Here is a 16,810-nt window from a genome sequence, read left to right on the forward strand (position 1 = left end):
GGAAAAATGGGAAACAGAATTCTGTTTGATTACATAAACTGCACAAAATTCAGAAACAATTTAGTGAAAAGCGATAAAACAGAAAACCCACAAAGTCTCAGATTTCTTGTTGTTTTTTACTTGAGAAATTACAGACTTCCTGCTTTTCCATTATTCAAAATCCCAGTTACTTAGCTAGAGCTCTTTCACAGAAAATTCAGTTCTGCTGACAAACATTTATTTGAAAAGCAGCAAAAACTATTTTTATTGCAATAAACAGAGACATATTAGAGATGAAGACAGCAATATATGTGAAATATATAAAAGGTTAATTTAAACTGTTGTTTTTGTGTCAGTTTACATAAAAGTTAACCTCAAACACAGATTTTCACTGCAGGAAGTTAGACAAGTAAACATTTAAAATTACCATCAGAAACTTCGTCAAACACTGTTTTACTCTTTGTTTTTAGTGTATTAATGTACTTTTTTCAAACATGTCTTCACTTCCAGTCCACACACAGGAGTATTGGACATTTTGCAACCCTGCATCAGATGACAGGATTTGTGAGGGAGTCCTCATTATTATTGTCACTCAGCCTCTTCCAAAACCATTTCATTAACTATAAAACACTGATAATCCTGATAATGCTGTCTAAAGCATCTATGACATGTCATCTATCTGACCACCTTCATCCTCCATTTCCAGTTCAGGAAGCTGAAAGCACTACTGCTCCACAATGAGTTCTTTATTAAATGTTATTTATGTATATTTGCAATAAATAGGGAAAAATATATCGCTTTTTGGGGAATGTTGAACTTCTATAGTTCTGCATTAACAGCTAAAATACAATTAGATGCTGTTGAACCTCCATCACTATTGTTGTTCAGATTGGAAGGAGGAGAGTTTGAGCCTCAGAGCCACAGTTTTGGAGCTGCAGGCTGACGAAAGCTGCTGCTGATTCCTGTGTGCTGTTAATGCTGCTGGAGGGTGTGACTGCCTACAGGCTCTGAGCTCAGCTTCACACTATTTGATCACCACATACATCATCCATTCATTCCCAGCACACACACCCCCCCCCCCCACCCCCACACACACACACACACACAGAGAAGAGACCATTCGCCTTGTGCTTTTGTGTGAGCTCAGCACGTTATGCAGCAATAAAATTATGTATTTTATTTTTTTATTCATGCTGCTTTGACTGCAGTTTATTACTTTGATGAAACTGTTGGTTTTCTGCCAATGGTGTAAATTGAGTTGCACATAAATAGTGAAGTTTCACCTTCTCTGCAGACTTACGTCCACTCTACTAATGAAACTGACACATTTCTACTCTTTGAAAGTAATTTCATAGAAAGGCATGAAGGCGTTAAATTAGCTGAGTCTAGATTTTAGTCATGCTACATAATTTCAGTGTTTGTTACCCGATACGGTGGCACATATTATAATTAATTAATCAATCATTCTTGTATTATAAAATATGTTGCATTAAATGACCTAAAACAGATCTTTAGATACCATTTATTAATTCATTTATTTATTCAAATGAAATCCTTAGTTTCCAAAACTTTTCTGCCTTAAACGTCAGATAAATATTAAATGATTATCTTATGATTAGATTATTCTTTTGGAATTACGATACTTTTGGCAGATATTAGTAGTTTAATTGTACCCTTTTATTTTATTGTTTTTAAATGACTCAGTTGAATTAAATCTCAAACTGTATTAGAAGCTCTGTTCAGTGAAGAATGATCAAGTTCTGGTTTGGTCGCTGTGTCTTAGATTTGAAGCAGTTGTGCACATTTCTAATCCAGATTGCTTAAAAACACAAAAGGCCTTTTATTCTGGTTCAACAGGAAGTTTTGAAGCTGATTCCAACTCTGGCATCAACAGCTTGTGGTTATCCAGTCCTTTATGAGCAAAGAAGAATGACACTGAATGGTCCTCTGCCATTAACAGGCAATAAATTGTTAACCAAATCCACAACCTAATGGATGATTTAGCTGTTATTTAGCTCAAGAGTTGCACATGTTTATAAGGAATGTTTTTAATCAGATTTTCTTCTGTTTCCTTTGACTTCAGAATTGTAAATAATAAAGCCAAGACTGCAGATTCCTTCGGCAGCTTTTAGATGGATTATAAATGGTCAAAGTGACTTTTTTGAAGAACCTTTTTCACTTTTTAGCAGTGACATAGTTTTTTCCATGTTTTGCTGTGGCCAATGGATAAAGCATCAGCTTAACTGGACGGTTTGCTCAGACGCCTCCCAACCAGCTGTCCGGTTGCCTCTCTGCCAGCTAACATCTCGATCTGCCCCCGAAGCGCCCCGCCCGGTTCCACAGGCAGCTGTAAACTAAAGCAGACATTCAGTAGAGCAGCCAAACCCTGGCAGTCAGTCAGTCTTCCTTCCTGCCCAGTGTCTGTCCTTTGTGTGATGACAACCTGCTGGAGATGACGAGTTGCATCGGCTGCAGAGTTCTCATACTGTTCCAATGCACTGACTTTACACTGCAGGACACATTTGGGTGGAATTTCATCTTTTTTTTCAAATTGTGATTTAATCTGTAATTGGCAAGAAGAACACTTTATTTGCAGTCCAAAGATGAAAATGACCATTTTCCTGGCATTAGTAACTTGTTTAGTATGTGGGCTCTGCAAAACTCTTTGCTGATTTCAGTTATATAAAATAGAAACTAATGTAACCAAGTTGTAACAATTTAAAGTAATTATACATTTATGTTTTTGTTTATATACATATGAGCTAATCCCTGCTTGCTGTTTATCAGAAAGGTCTTCAGAGATGTGTGTTGGTGGTACAGGGTGGTTTCTATCGAGACATGATGCGTTTGTATGAAAACGGCGACACAAACATGTTTGTCTCTTCCCGGTAATGAATAAATGAGTGAATGAAACATTGTTCATCTCCTCTGGGTGGGAAATAAGAGACAAAATGCAGCAACAGAGAAATAAAGAAGCTCTGTTTAACTAAAAATAGCACTGGAATGAACTCGCACAGAGACAATTTCTCTTGTTGATGTTTGCTTGACAGTGTTGTAAGCTAAACTGTGTCTTTCTTGGAAAGGAAATGCACTAAATTCAGATATTCTCTCCTCCCTTCTTATGTTTCTCTCTCATCCTTTTCCTTTGCAGAGCGACCGGCTTTTGATCAAAGGTGGGAGGATTGTGAATGATGACCAGTCCTTCCATGCTGATATCTACATGGAAGATGGCCTTATTAAGTAAGTCCAGTGCACTTTATTTTCCATCTACCTTGATCTTCCTATTCAGGTTTCCTTTTATTTTTTTCCATTTAAATTACATGTTTCCTGTTCTTTCCATTGTCCTTCCTTTGTATGAGAATAGAAATCTTAACTATGAAGATTTCTTATAAATAGATGTGAAAAAAGCAGAATATTTTACAAAAATGACAATTTTCAGTTCTAATAGGAAATACAGTAATACATAACATCTAAGTAAAGTAGATGTTAAGTTGTCGAAAATACTTTGAATACGTTCTGTAAATTTAACAACGAAGGTGAGATAAATTCTGAAACTTATTTTGTTGGTCTGCAAACCCAGGAAGATGAGGAAGGTGGAGAAAGAGAGCAAAACATGGCAGCTCTTTTTATTTTGTATGCCTCAATCAAATTTAGAAACCTTCAGTTTTGACAAGAGTTGAAGAAGATGATTTGACAAAGATCTTTTAAACTTTAGTGTTTTTCTACACTATAATGTTTTTGCCCCATTTGCCTCTAAGCAAGGCAGTTTAGAAAACCTAATAATAAACAGCCGGTTACCGCTGGCACCAGTTAGCTGCTGGCAAAGACACCCTGACTTCTGCCTGCACATCTGTCTGTCTGTCTGTCTGTCTGTCTGTCTGTCTGTCTGCACATCTGTCTGCCATCTGTCTGTCTGCCTGTCTGCACATCTGTCTGCCCATCTGTCTGTCTGCCTGTCTGCACATCTGTCTGCCCATCTGTCTGTCTGTCTGTCTGTCTGTCTGCCTGTCTGCACATCTGTCTGCACATCTGTCTGTCTGCACATCTGTCTGCCCATCTGTCTGTCTGTCTGTCTGCCTGTCTGCACATCTGTCTGTCTGTCTGCACATCTGTCTGCCTGTCTGCACATCTATCTGCACATCTGTCTGCACATCTGTCTGTCTGCCTGCACATCTGTCTGTCTGTCTGCCTGTCTGCACATCTGTCTGCACATCTGTCTGTCTGTCTGTCTGTCTGTCTGGTTTCATAAAATGTCGACATAGCAAAAAACTGCTACTCTCAAATTGGTCCAGTTTCCTTTTGGTTTATTTACAGAATTTTGTTTTATTATTTTCGTCAGTCATTTCTGTTATTGAATGGCAGACAGTTTTAGTTATGGAGTTGATAGTAAATGTCAAGAATGTTAAATACAGGACCAGTGAAGAAGCATCACTCCTGTGCCTCTTCACAGGCAGATTGGGGACAACCTGATTGTCCCAGGAGGAGTTAAAACCATCGAGGCCAACGGAAAGATGGTGATCCCTGGCGGCATCGATATCCACACCCATTTCCAGATGCCGTATCGTGGAACCACAACCGTGGACGACTTTGCACAAGGATCTAAGGCTGCTCTTGCTGGTGGCACAACCATGATCGGTGAGAGTTTTAGGAAAAGCCATCCACACACTCTGACGCTAATAACAGGCAAAGCCTTAATTATTATTCACAGAGAGTGAAGCCAGAGAAGAGGTCATGGTGTGGGTGAGGGAGCCCAAACAGAAGACAAGAGAAAAGGGAGGGATAGGGGAACTGTGGGCGACTCTCCAAAAAAACAAAAGACTGAGCAGGGGAAAGGCTGTTGGGTCGCATATAGTAAAACTCTTCTCATGGAAACGGCTTAGAAATGCTATCATAGAAAAAAACTTTTTTTTTTTACTATGATAACAGTGTCCTACTTTTCTGCAGGACTCTGCTTTGCTGCCTGTTTGCCAGGGAGTCTGTGGGTTGAAACGGCGACAGGCGTGCTACTGTAGTAAGCTCTATTCATGAGCTTCATTCACAGAGGGATTATATGCCGAGATGTGTGACACAGTGTGTGTTTGTGTCCTCCTTTATAAGCTTCATTTTCAAAAGATGATGTTTTCATTAGTTATAAAAATGTCTTTGGGTGATAGGAGCAGTATATTGTTGTCAGTGTTATTAATCTGTTGTTCACTATTAGTGACTGACAGTGTTAGCTGCATCCTATTACCGTAAGCAGATTGGAGCATCTATAACGAGATAAAAAAGAGGTCAGGTGGTAAACCAGCAGGGGGGCTTCTTTGAAGACGGATGAATTAGATGAGTTGGTGCTCAGTGACACACTAAGGAAGAGAAACATTATTTTAGTTAAAGCACACAAAATCTGTTTAATAATAATAGATAATAATTATCACTACAATGAGAACAGATAATGTAAAATAGCATATATGTATAACTGGGTTTTACTTTCTTAACACAAAAACAAAATGTCTCAAAGTATCATGTTATCACACAATTAACACAGATGTGTGAAAGATAATGCCATTGTTTTTATTTCAATCAGAAACACAATTATTCTTTCCTGCTTCTAAAACAATTTAATACATTTAATATTAGGATAATATTAATCCCACCCAAGACTTTTATTTTGTGCTGCTGTTTAAAATCAGAGTCAGATGTTTCAGAAGCTCATAACTCTTACAAACATCCTGCTTCAGAAAAGTCAGGGATGGACGGCTACAGTTAAAGTTGTGACATCATTTTAAAGTCAGGTCATAAATGTACACTGAGGTGGATTACTGGAACATAAAAAAGGACACACACCCATTGAATTAAGCAGGTTTCATCAAAATGTACTTACTGCACAGTGTTATTGCTTCTGTTTTTACTTTCCAAAGAAACCACTGCCAGCTGAACTAGTTGGGTTACTAGTTAAATTAGTAGCTTCATAATCCAACCTACCGTTGGCTGCTTGACAGACATGCTGGATTAATGCCAACTGAACTTTCAAAACATGACCTTGATAACTTAATGTGAGACAAACAGTGTGCCATAACTAGAATTGGTGCATTAACTTATCAGAATAATATGCTTCTGCGTGTTTAACCAGCCACTCAAACTGAAATTTGTCTGATTTTGGTAAACTAAAATACAAAAACCAAAGATTTGACAACTGAGCCTGTGCATTCAAAAATTCAGCAAAAAACATTGATTATGTTGAGATAAACAAGAGACAACAGGCCTCAACCTTTACATACCATTCCATACCATACCAACTTTATTTATAAAGCACTTTAAAACAGCCACAGCTGATACAAAGTGCTGTATATAAAATAAAAAAATAAAAAATAAAAAACTCTTACAGTCTGAAACAAACATAATACAATGTAAAACTAGATCTCCCTGGAGTTGAAAGCCAAGTAAAATAGATGGGTTTCAAGGACATGTTCACCCAGACAGGCAAAATTCAACGTGACGTCTGTTTATCCCTGCTGACCCTGACTGAGTGCTGCAGGAACCAGCTGATTATGCAACATAAACTCACACAGAAAGTAACCGGCAGCCATGTTCACCTCCTGCTCCCATTCCTGTCTGTCTGATCTTTTTTCTGTCCTCTCTGTCACCATCATCACCTCATTCTGTGTACAAAACTCTCCTTTCAACCTCTCTGCCTCCCTCTTCATTCAACAGTGGACCATGTGATCCCAGAGCCTGGCAGCAGCCTTTTAGAGGCTTATGACCAGTGGAGGCAGTGGGCTGATGAGAAGGCCTGCTGTGACTACTCTCTCCATGTGGACGTCACCCACTGGGACGACAGCGTCAAGCAGGAGCTGGATAACCTCATCAAGGAGAAAGGTGAGCCGTGGTACCACAGCATGCAGTTCCTTTGTGTTCCAACCACAGACTTCAATGTACTTCATCAGGAACACAACACAAAGTGGTGGATTAATGTGAAGTGGAAGTAAAATTATGGATAATTATAAGGGATTGTTTAGGATAAAAAAAGTGTGGAATACATATGTACCCAGTTCTCTTTACTCTGATGCTCCACCAAGTGTTCACTTGTGTGCATGAGTCAGTCCGACTGTTTTGTTTTGAAGGCCCAGTAGTTTGAGCAAAATGAGTATCACAAAAACCAAGAATCACACGACAAGGTGATGGGACCAAAATGATCCTGAAGAAAGTTTATTTAAGGTCCAGTCAAAGTTTGGAATCTAATTGTGAATTTGCTGTAACACTTAATTTAAATTTTTATTGACGTTGCCTATCAAATCTAATTGAAATTTCAGTGTCTAGTAGACCAAAGTTGGCAGGAATCTATTGCCAAAGAGAAATTTGGTTGTTAATGGAAAAAAATGAAAGAACAAAAAATTAAGGGGTATGGATCCCGTCTTGTGATTTTCCAAGTTGGACATTTTAAATAAAGTGACATGGTGATGATACTGGGTAACAGCAAAATGATGAATTTAGTAGTAAAGAACTTATGCTGATGTTCTTCTTTTGTGCAGGTGTGAACTCGTTCCAGGTCTACATGGCCTACAAGGATTATTATCAGATGAGCAACAGTGAGGTAAAAAAAAACAACAACAAACGAAACTTTCAACAATTCAAAACTTTCAGGATTTATGAAATCTGCATCAAATGGTATGACATGAAGGATAATCAGAGACTGACTCATTATGATCTTCTGCACATGTTTCTGTTCCTAACATGCACACACACACACACACACACACACACACACACACACACACACACACACACACACACACACGCACACACACACACACACACACACACACACACACACACACACACACTTTAAAAGTGTTGTGGCAACATAATCATCTACAGTAGCAACTAAAAGTGGAATTATTCACAAGAGGTGAATTTTAAGTGGAATAAGTGTAAAATAAGGAATGCTAACCTTGCAATAATTGATATATTTTCCATAAAAAACATTTTTATGTGTGTGTCCCCGGTCTGTGATGTGTGCAGCAGCTCTGTAAAATAGTTCATGTTCAGACGGTGTGAGGCTGGACTGTTTCTCATGCAGTCATAGATCATTTGGTAAGGGAACCAGAATAGTGGCATTTGAAAAACTGATGTCATGAGGAACTGAGGCACAGCAGCGCAAAAACAACTGCAGCGCATCCCACCAGTTCCTCCATTTCTGGAGACCACACGTGGTAATTGCAGTGTGTCCTGGTAAACTTCAAGAAAATTGTGGGCCTCTTTGAAATTGGGGCGTATGAGTGGCCTGTGAGCTGCAGAGTACTGTCTTTTTCTTGTCTTAATGGCTTGGCTTGATGTCAACATTGAAAAATTGTGTTCTCTTTTTCATGCAGCTTTATGAGGTCTTCACCTTTTTGGCAGAGAGGGGGGGCATTGCCCAGATCCATGCTGAAAACGGCGAGATCATTGCTAAGGTAACAATTAAAAACTTTTCCTTTTCTTTCAAAACCTGAGAAATCTTCAGCTGTTTGTGTTTAAAGAGATTTATTCCTTTTTAGTTCAGTTCAGTTACGTCTTTCACCTTATCACACTGTTTCGTCAGACTAAATGCACCATCTATAATGACTGTATTTCCTCCTGGACAGTAATGTGTGGATGTAGTTTATACAAGGCTCTCCTGTACAAGGGCAAATGAAAGTGACTCAACTGTAATACTGGATGGATTTAAACAGTTGCTATTAGTCAGAACTCCAAGACGTGCCTGGATTCTTTCACTGAGTGCATTTTGGATCTGATTCATTATAAATCTCAGGTCCAGTTTGAAACTTGGACTTGGACAGAGTCTGATTTCCATCAGCTGGAAGACACAGAGTTGTTTGAACTCAGAAAATATATCATAGCCTTGCTTCTGACCCACACAGGTCGACCTGGTGCTGGAACAGCACAAATCCTTTTGGGACAGATACATTTTTTGTTGCCAGTTTAATATTTTCCTTACAGCAGAAAGAAGCTTTAAGAGAAAATCCTCAGAGCAGTGGGATGGCCAACAATTAGAGAAACGACCCTCTTACTCCATTTTAAATTATTTTTTAATAAAAAAGATGCTTACAGTCAGCGTTCCTCCTATAGTTTTAAACATTTTTCTGCATTTTTTTCCATTCACAAATATTGAAACTTAATACTTTTCTTGACAAATTGGTAACTGTTTTTAAAAAATAACACCCCAATAAAACATGTATTTCCAACATCTTTTGCCCCGTATTCCTATAAAGCCACTCTGACTCCATATTTACTCCACGTTGTGCTGAGTCAGCAGTAAAGAAGTGAAACTAATGTGAATTTGTTCATGGTTTGGTTTTAGCCCAGTGTAGCTAAAACATATTTAGACATGGGACTTTCACTACCAGGTGCAGCCAGTCTCAGGGCTAATCTAAGCCAGTTGGTCTGCCTCCATGAAGAGCCAACGTTTGGATGCATTGCTCAACAAAACTGCTGCACGTGTGCAGATCCTCTGAAGCAGGCTCCTACTTATGTGTGTGGCCTGACTGAGAGAAAGCACAGAGCATGAATATCATGAATATCAGAAAGAGAAAAACAATATGAAACAGATTTTTATTCATGAGTGTGACCACATCTTTACATGTGCTGAAACGTTCACACCAAAGAAAACTAAGAGACATTTCTGCATGCAATGGAGCGTGTCCTTGACTCTAACAGCTTTTGTGTGTGTTTAATAGGAGCAAGGCCGGATGCTGCAGATGGGCATCACTGGACCAGAGGGGCATGTGCTGAGCAGGCCAGAGGAGGTTCAACTCTCACACTTTACTTTACTGCATGAAAAAACAGAATCATTAGAGAAAAGGGGGGGAAAGTCTTCCTCTTCCACCAGTCCTTGCTCTAGAAAAAATCTACAAAATGAAAAACAACAGTTTCAACTCAGCAATGTTTCCTCTTTTATTTTGACAATTTTTTAATCTCATTGGTTCAAATCTTGGTAAATATAATTTTTTGCAAGCAGAGGTCAAGCTGCATTATATCCATCAACATTGTTCATATTTTGTTATTTTTTGGAGCTGGACATGCTGACAGGAACACAATAAGCAGCTGAAGTGTTTGCATCTCATTTTAAAGTCTAAAATAACTGCAGGACATTTTACCATCCTGGTCACTTATTTTATCACATGTCAAACTTATGCAAACATTAAGTTGATGTTACTTCATCAAACATTTCTTCTAAAAAATCTCACGCTGTGTTCTACATTGAAAGGGTGTTGAGTCTGTTTGCTCCTAAAGTCTTTGATGAAGCACAAAGGGAAACCATGTGCTGCACCATCTGATCCCACTAAGATTAATCTGAATATCTGTGTGCTGCTTTTATTAAATTACTTTCTAACCAGTTTAATTTGATACCACAAAGAGAATCCTCAATGTCTCCAGTTAATATTGTGTAGTTCAGGGTTCAGGCTTATCCAGCCTGGTTCAACACACCTGAATCAAATGAATAGTTCATCAGCAGATCTCCTGCAGAACCAGTTAATCTGTTTGAATCATCTGTGTTGGACACTAACTATTATGTAATTATGAAGGGGGAAATAAAAGATGCAAGTTTTAAATTCTACGAGGTTTGTCATTTATACCAAGGAGCATAAAAGCTTGTTCAGGTTCAGATCTGATTCTAATTCAACGTTCAGGTTGTTTAGTGAGAAAATATGAAAAAGTTAAGGGCTAAGAATGCATTTGAAAGCCATTACATGCCTTCACTTCGCCCTCACAGCACACAATTTGATATTTTTAGGTACATTCTAATGGGAATGACATTTCCGTTTAGCCACATTGAACACTGTGCTTGTACCTCCTCTGCAGCTGGAGGCTGAGGCTGTGTTTCGGGCTGTAACCATTGCAAGCCAAACCAACTGTCCGCTCTACGTAACCCGAGTCATGAGCAAGAGTGCCGCGGACATCATCTCACAGGCCCGGAAAAAAGGTATTGAGAAAAGTTTTAAAAATGAGACCTTTACACCAGGTGAGCACCAGGTTACTGACAAAAAAGGCTTTTAACGTGTCTCATTTGTTCAAAGCCTGAACTGAGGGATGTAAATGTAAACTGTAAAAAAAACACATTATCAGAAGTGGATACACATAGAAAAAAATGTGTTTGGTTGTCTGGTTAAAAAAACTACATCAGACAAAACTAACCTCAGATCACCTTCTTTCATTTTTATATGCACTCCGTGAATGACTGTATGAGCTGGAAACCTTTCGATTGGATCTGTTCCCAAGTTCCTTCCATACAAATCTGGAAAACATGAATCACTGACATGTAAAGAGCAAAGGACTGGAAACAAAAGCAGGAGAAGAAATGAGTTCCTGACAGGAATTAAACCCCCATCATCACCAAAATCTCACTACAAACACAAACAGCTTTCATGATACTGTAAATAAATATGATTATGCTGCTCATACTGTGGACATATCTTAAAGGCATTGGTATTTTAATCACTGTGGCCATTATCTCCTCAGGAAATGTGGTGTTTGGGGAGCCAATCACAGCCAGTCTGGGGACGGATGGGACGCATTACTGGAGCAAGAACTGGGCCAAAGCTGCTTCTTTTGTTACATCCCCTCCTCTCAGCCCTGATCCCACAACTCCAGACTACCTGAACACACTGCTGGCCAGGTGAGGCGCACAGCTCTGCTTCACAAGAGCATTGAAAAAATATCAACACATGTTCATTTATTTCAATCATTTATTTCCTACTGTTTAGCTTGAATGTTATAAAGATTAACTTCAGGCAAAGTGAAACATTTCAGGAGTTTATTTCTGTTCATGGTTATGGCTTACAGTTAATACTGAGCACTCAGTAAGAGTCCAGTCTTTGTTTCTGTTTTTTTTGTTGGACCAAATAGAACTGTTCTGACGTTCTCTCTTGTTGTTCTGGATATGTATGCTTGGTGTAGCACCAACTCCGGCGACACATATTAGTTTATTTGAATATTTTACCTTAATTGTTCTTGACTTGTTTATAACTGGTGCCACCTATCAAGTGGATTTGGAAAGATTTCTACAGAAACAGGAAATGTTACTCATATTTATTTCTGTAGGAGTAAAACTTTGGCTCTCTGCTTCCTAAATCTGGTTCAGATTTAGTAAGCAATGACATTTCCTTGTGTTTGCAAAGCCCAGCTTTTGAGTGCAGGGGTCTCTCTGCTGGCAATATTTCCCTATCATTTGTCATTTCATCACAGCGGAGACCTCAGTGTGACCGGCAGCGCTCACTGTACCTTCAGCGTGGCGCAGAAGGCCATCGGCAAGGACGACTTCACCCAGATCCCAGAAGGCGTGAACGGAGTGGAGGAAAGGATGGTGCTCATCTGGGACAAGGCTGTGGTGAGCCCTATTTTAAACTCTGAAAAATAAATATAAATGTAATATAGCACATGCATATGATGATATATGATGACTTGTGTAATTATGCCTGACGGGATTTCATATGCGTCGTTTGGTGTTAAATACTCTTCACCTTTACAATGTACATTTCTGTCTGTTTTACTGTTGTCTTATAAGGAAATGTTTTTTCGCATGTTGTTTTCTGGCTTTAAATGTTCCCTTCATCTGAAACCGTTCTTTACTATCTTCAATCCATCTTTAATGCATTCCTTCATTGGTCTATTCCAAACAAACTGCGATTCATTTTCTGTGTCCTTTTGTCCTCGTTATCGCTGCATCAGGATTTGACTGGACTTTGGCCATGTTTAGCTCTGCTCTGGAATTAAAAGCAGGCTATAAAATTTGAGTAGACACTTGTCTGGGTTAGTTGCTCTGAATCAAAGCTTCAAAATGAGTCTGAACCCAAAAGCTTTTATATCTGTGAATCTGTTTCCTCGTATCAGCGGCTCTTCCCTAAAGCTGATTGCAAACTAATACCAGTCACTCCTCCAGATCCAGCTCACTAGATAAGGTTATCAACGGGCCAAGAAATTACAGCAATGCTCTGAGAGCATCAAGGATCACAGTGTTATGTTTTTGTAGATAGAGTTCCCACACTGCACACTTTTTTTTTTTTTTTTACAAATAAAACTCTAAAATATGCCAATCATTTATATTTTTATTTTTCATTTTGATACGGTTCCCTTTAAACAGCTCTGTTGTTCTGTATTGTACCAGCAGTCAGTGTAAAGTATTTCTGTCCTGCTTTGACTTGTCCACATATTATATAAAGCAGGAATATGTAAATTATTTGTGTTTTCATAAATAGAACAAATAGTTGGTGAATAAAAAACTCAGGGAGTCATGTTTGGATTTTACTGGCCCGGTTCGGCCAAACCTACAGAAATATTCCGGGTGCGCTTCAAAAACTTTAATCCATGAAAAAAATTCCTGTTCAGATTTTATCATTTTATATTTTGAACTAAAGATGATGAAATATATTAGAGAACTTTAAAACTTGTTTCCCACCAATAACAGGCTCTGAAGCAGATGCTAAGTGGATGCTAACTGTTGTAAAGCACAGCTCACCGACAGACACTTCAAAGTGTTTAACACAATAAAAGCATCATAAACAAATGAACATTACATCACAGATAAAATAAGGAAAAATAAGGAGAGTTAAAAAATATGATCCAATTTAGAATGAATCTTTGTTCTGTGAATCTGTGAGCCACTTTTCGTTCTTCAGCACCTCTGAGAGATCTAAATATATGCATTTATCTCCAGAGTTACAGAGGTCTGCATTTACCTGGATATATCCATGACAGCACCAGTGATCTGCATGTTTGTGTTTTTTGCACTCAGACTACGGGGAAGATGGATGAGAACATGTTTGTGGCCGTGACCAGCACTAACGCTGCTAAGATCCTGAACCTTTATCCTCGCAAGGGTCGGATCGCAGTGGGTTCTGATGCCGACCTCGTCATCTGGGACACAGACGCTGTTCGCACTATCACTGCCAAGACTCACAACTCGGTTTGTATACAGGTCAAAGCCTGTGTTTGCATTGTTCCAGGTTCTAAACAAACCATCCAGATTCTGGTTTTCTTTTTTTCTCCGGCTTTTCAGTTAACCATGTTTTTAAGCGAGTATGTTCAAAATGGGTTCCTGATTTATTTCAACAAGTTTGCCTGAAATATCACAACTTTTGCAGAGACAAAAATGAAAATAACCTAATACAGAAACATCAGGTCTGTGGTTTTAGAGGCTGAGAAATTTGGATGAAAGACCAGCTTTTTATGTGACATTTGTCTACATCTGTGTGAGCAGGAGAGAATGTTCGGGAGAGAAAAGCACATTTTTGAACAGGTTCCAGGGAGCGCTCAGTTCCCCTGAACGGAAATGAAGTCTCAGTGGATGTTCATGACTAATTTCACTCGCACTGAACTTGTCACGTGATCAGCTTTTAGTGTAAAGTCGAGCCTCAGTAAATCCAAAACAGCTCAGCCGTGACAGACTAACGACTGAAAAAAATGGATTGTTTAAATGCATGTTGCAAAATCTCTTCTGTGGTTGAACAACAGTAATATGGTGCTTATTTCACCCAGGGATTTTTTCTTCAGCTAGCTCTTCTGATCTCACCGGATCATCAAAATAAGCTAACATTTAAAAAGTAAATAGAATGTCATACGTTTTTTTTTTTTTTTTTTTTTTTTTTTTTACATATTTGTAAAACCTTTTATCAGGTATTGACAGCATGAGGCAATCTGTGAAAAGATCAAAGTCCTCCATGAGCTGTTATGACCATCTGCAGGAATACTGTCAAAAACAACCAATCAGAATCTGGAGTAGTCAATTGTTTTAGATGATTAAAATAATGTGTACACCCTTAAAATACAGTTTTGCAAGTAGTTAACATGAAAAAAGGAAAGCCTTTTTAAAATTACCTTCATAAATTGCAGTGTGACTTGCATGCTCTGATATGAAATTACACAGTATATCAAAAACAGGACTTGTGAGTGAAGTTTGGTTGGAGACTCTGACATCACTTGTTTAAAAATACCAGCTGTTTTATGATTAAGATGTTCCTAAATTTAACTCAAGTCTAAGCAACAGGGCAGTCTTAATTTGATTCATCTGAGCTCAGAAATGTTTTTTTTTTTTTCAGTTTCTGATTCACACAGACGTATGAAGGTTGCTTACAGGTGGCTCAGCTGTGCAGGAAATTAAAGAGTTAGCAGCCAAGGACAAATCCTGGGGTTAAACACATTCATTAAAATTCTCAGTTGATCTTTAACTTAAACAAATAGGTTCTTATTTAATGAGGTTTTATTGGTGTGAAAGAACATTTTCCTCCTCATGGTGAAACTAAAAGACTTTTCTTTCTGCAAATGAACCGAGTCCATCCACTGAGGATTTGTGGGTTCTGACAGGGTGATGTCACCTTTCCATTTCCTGTTCGTTGTCCCTTCGGTTAAAGAAGCATCTACAAGTACAAAACAAGAACACTGCAGTTTTCACTGCTAAAAATGACCTTTGTAACTTGGCAAAATGTGAATGTCCTTAGTTAGCAACACATTGTATCGGGAAAAGACTCGTATCAGGCTGTGTGTTTATCGGTTAGCCTGCATCTGGTTTGAATTGATTGCTGTTGTCAATGTAAGAAGGGGATTTTTGGAAACATACACAAGAACAGGCATCAATATAAACAGTCAAACACATTTGGCTTAGTCATGACATCATATTTGGCATGCAGAGAGCCTTAGTTATGTCCTGTTCTGGCCCGAATATGGACAGCAGCAAATAAAAGGGGGGAAAAAAACTGGTCCGTGTGCAGAGGAAATATGGAACAATGGAACAGGAGGAGGGGGCCATCAGAGATCACAGACACGCTGAGAAAAGAGAGTCTGGAGGAGATAGAAAATACACAAGGCTGAAAAAAAGGGAGCAAAAGGTGAATGATAAGAATAACAATAATAAACATCAAACTTAACAAAAGTAGAGGACAAATTCTAAGAACAGGGATATATTTTGGAAGGAAGGGCCAGTAAAGGTTTAAAGGAAGAGTTTCTTCCTCCAGAATGTCTCAACATTTTTAAAGGTGTCCATAAATTCACTTCTCATTAAAATCCTTTTCTTTGTGGTTTAGGCTGCTGAGTACAATGTGTTTGAGGGCATGGAGCTGCGCGGTGCCCCCCTGGTAGTGATATGCCAAGGAAAGATTGTTCTGGAAGATGGAAACCTTCATGTCACCTCTGGAGTCGGCCGCTTCATTCCCTGCTCCCCGTTCCCCGACTTTGCCTACAAGCGCATCAAAGCCAGGAAGCAGGTGAACAACTTAGTTACCACTTCAACTGGCTAATTATACAAATCTGCAACAATTTAACCCAACAAACTAGTTAATTACTGATAGTAATTAAGTTAAGTAATGTTTCACCTCCAGATCTGGTAAAACTTAACAAAGGAATGATGAGCTTTGGTGACTTAAAACACTATTTTCTCTTTCTAAAATCATTCAACATTGACTAACATTTACTCAACCAATTTTTTTAAGGCTGTATTCCGCAGTTTTTGGCCATACGGTATTATTTAAACTTTTCTTTAAGCAGTCATTATTTATCTATGGAGAACAGGTGAGGAAAGTTGTGATGCGTTTCTGAAAGAGTAGCTCAGAACAAAGAAACAAAGAAAATATGATTTATAGTTGACATGACTTCTGTTTTCTGTGATGTTCACTCCTGGTCAGTTTTCTTTTTTCTCAACTCAATCAAATGTTCTAAAGTCAGGAATACATACAATTTTCAAGTTTCAGAAAGGAAAGCTCATATATCATATGGGTTTATTATATTTATATTTCAAGCCTTGATAATCTTTTGATGATTTACAGATAATAAAACCCCAAATTCTGTGGCAACAAAATTCTGAAAATTGTGGATTACACCAGACAAT

General features: G+C 38.5%; 1 protein-coding gene across 2 annotated transcripts in view; it reads left to right on the forward strand.

Moving 5' to 3' along the window:
* Positions 1 to 16,810, forward strand: part of dpysl3 (dihydropyrimidinase like 3) — a 34,646-nt gene that overhangs the window by 12,496 nt on the left and 5,340 nt on the right. For both annotated transcript variants that reach the window (XM_055051534.1, XM_055051535.1), the window contains exons 2-12: positions 3,131 to 3,219; positions 4,430 to 4,614; positions 6,670 to 6,834; positions 7,488 to 7,549; positions 8,328 to 8,408; positions 9,672 to 9,740; positions 10,798 to 10,918; positions 11,455 to 11,611; positions 12,181 to 12,322; positions 13,727 to 13,897; positions 16,011 to 16,190. In XM_055051534.1, coding sequence (XP_054907509.1) covers positions 3,131 to 3,219; positions 4,430 to 4,614; positions 6,670 to 6,834; positions 7,488 to 7,549; positions 8,328 to 8,408; positions 9,672 to 9,740; positions 10,798 to 10,918; positions 11,455 to 11,611; positions 12,181 to 12,322; positions 13,727 to 13,897; positions 16,011 to 16,190 — 1,422 coding nt within the window. The remainder of the gene's footprint in view (positions 1 to 3,130; positions 3,220 to 4,429; positions 4,615 to 6,669; positions 6,835 to 7,487; positions 7,550 to 8,327; positions 8,409 to 9,671; positions 9,741 to 10,797; positions 10,919 to 11,454; positions 11,612 to 12,180; positions 12,323 to 13,726; positions 13,898 to 16,010; positions 16,191 to 16,810) is intronic.

The sequence above is a fragment of the Poeciliopsis prolifica genome, unplaced genomic scaffold, assembly GCF_027474105.1.
Source record: "Poeciliopsis prolifica strain line A6 unplaced genomic scaffold, Auburn_PproV2 SCAFFOLD033, whole genome shotgun sequence".
NCBI classification, from domain to species: Eukaryota; Metazoa; Chordata; class Actinopteri; order Cyprinodontiformes; family Poeciliidae; genus Poeciliopsis; species Poeciliopsis prolifica.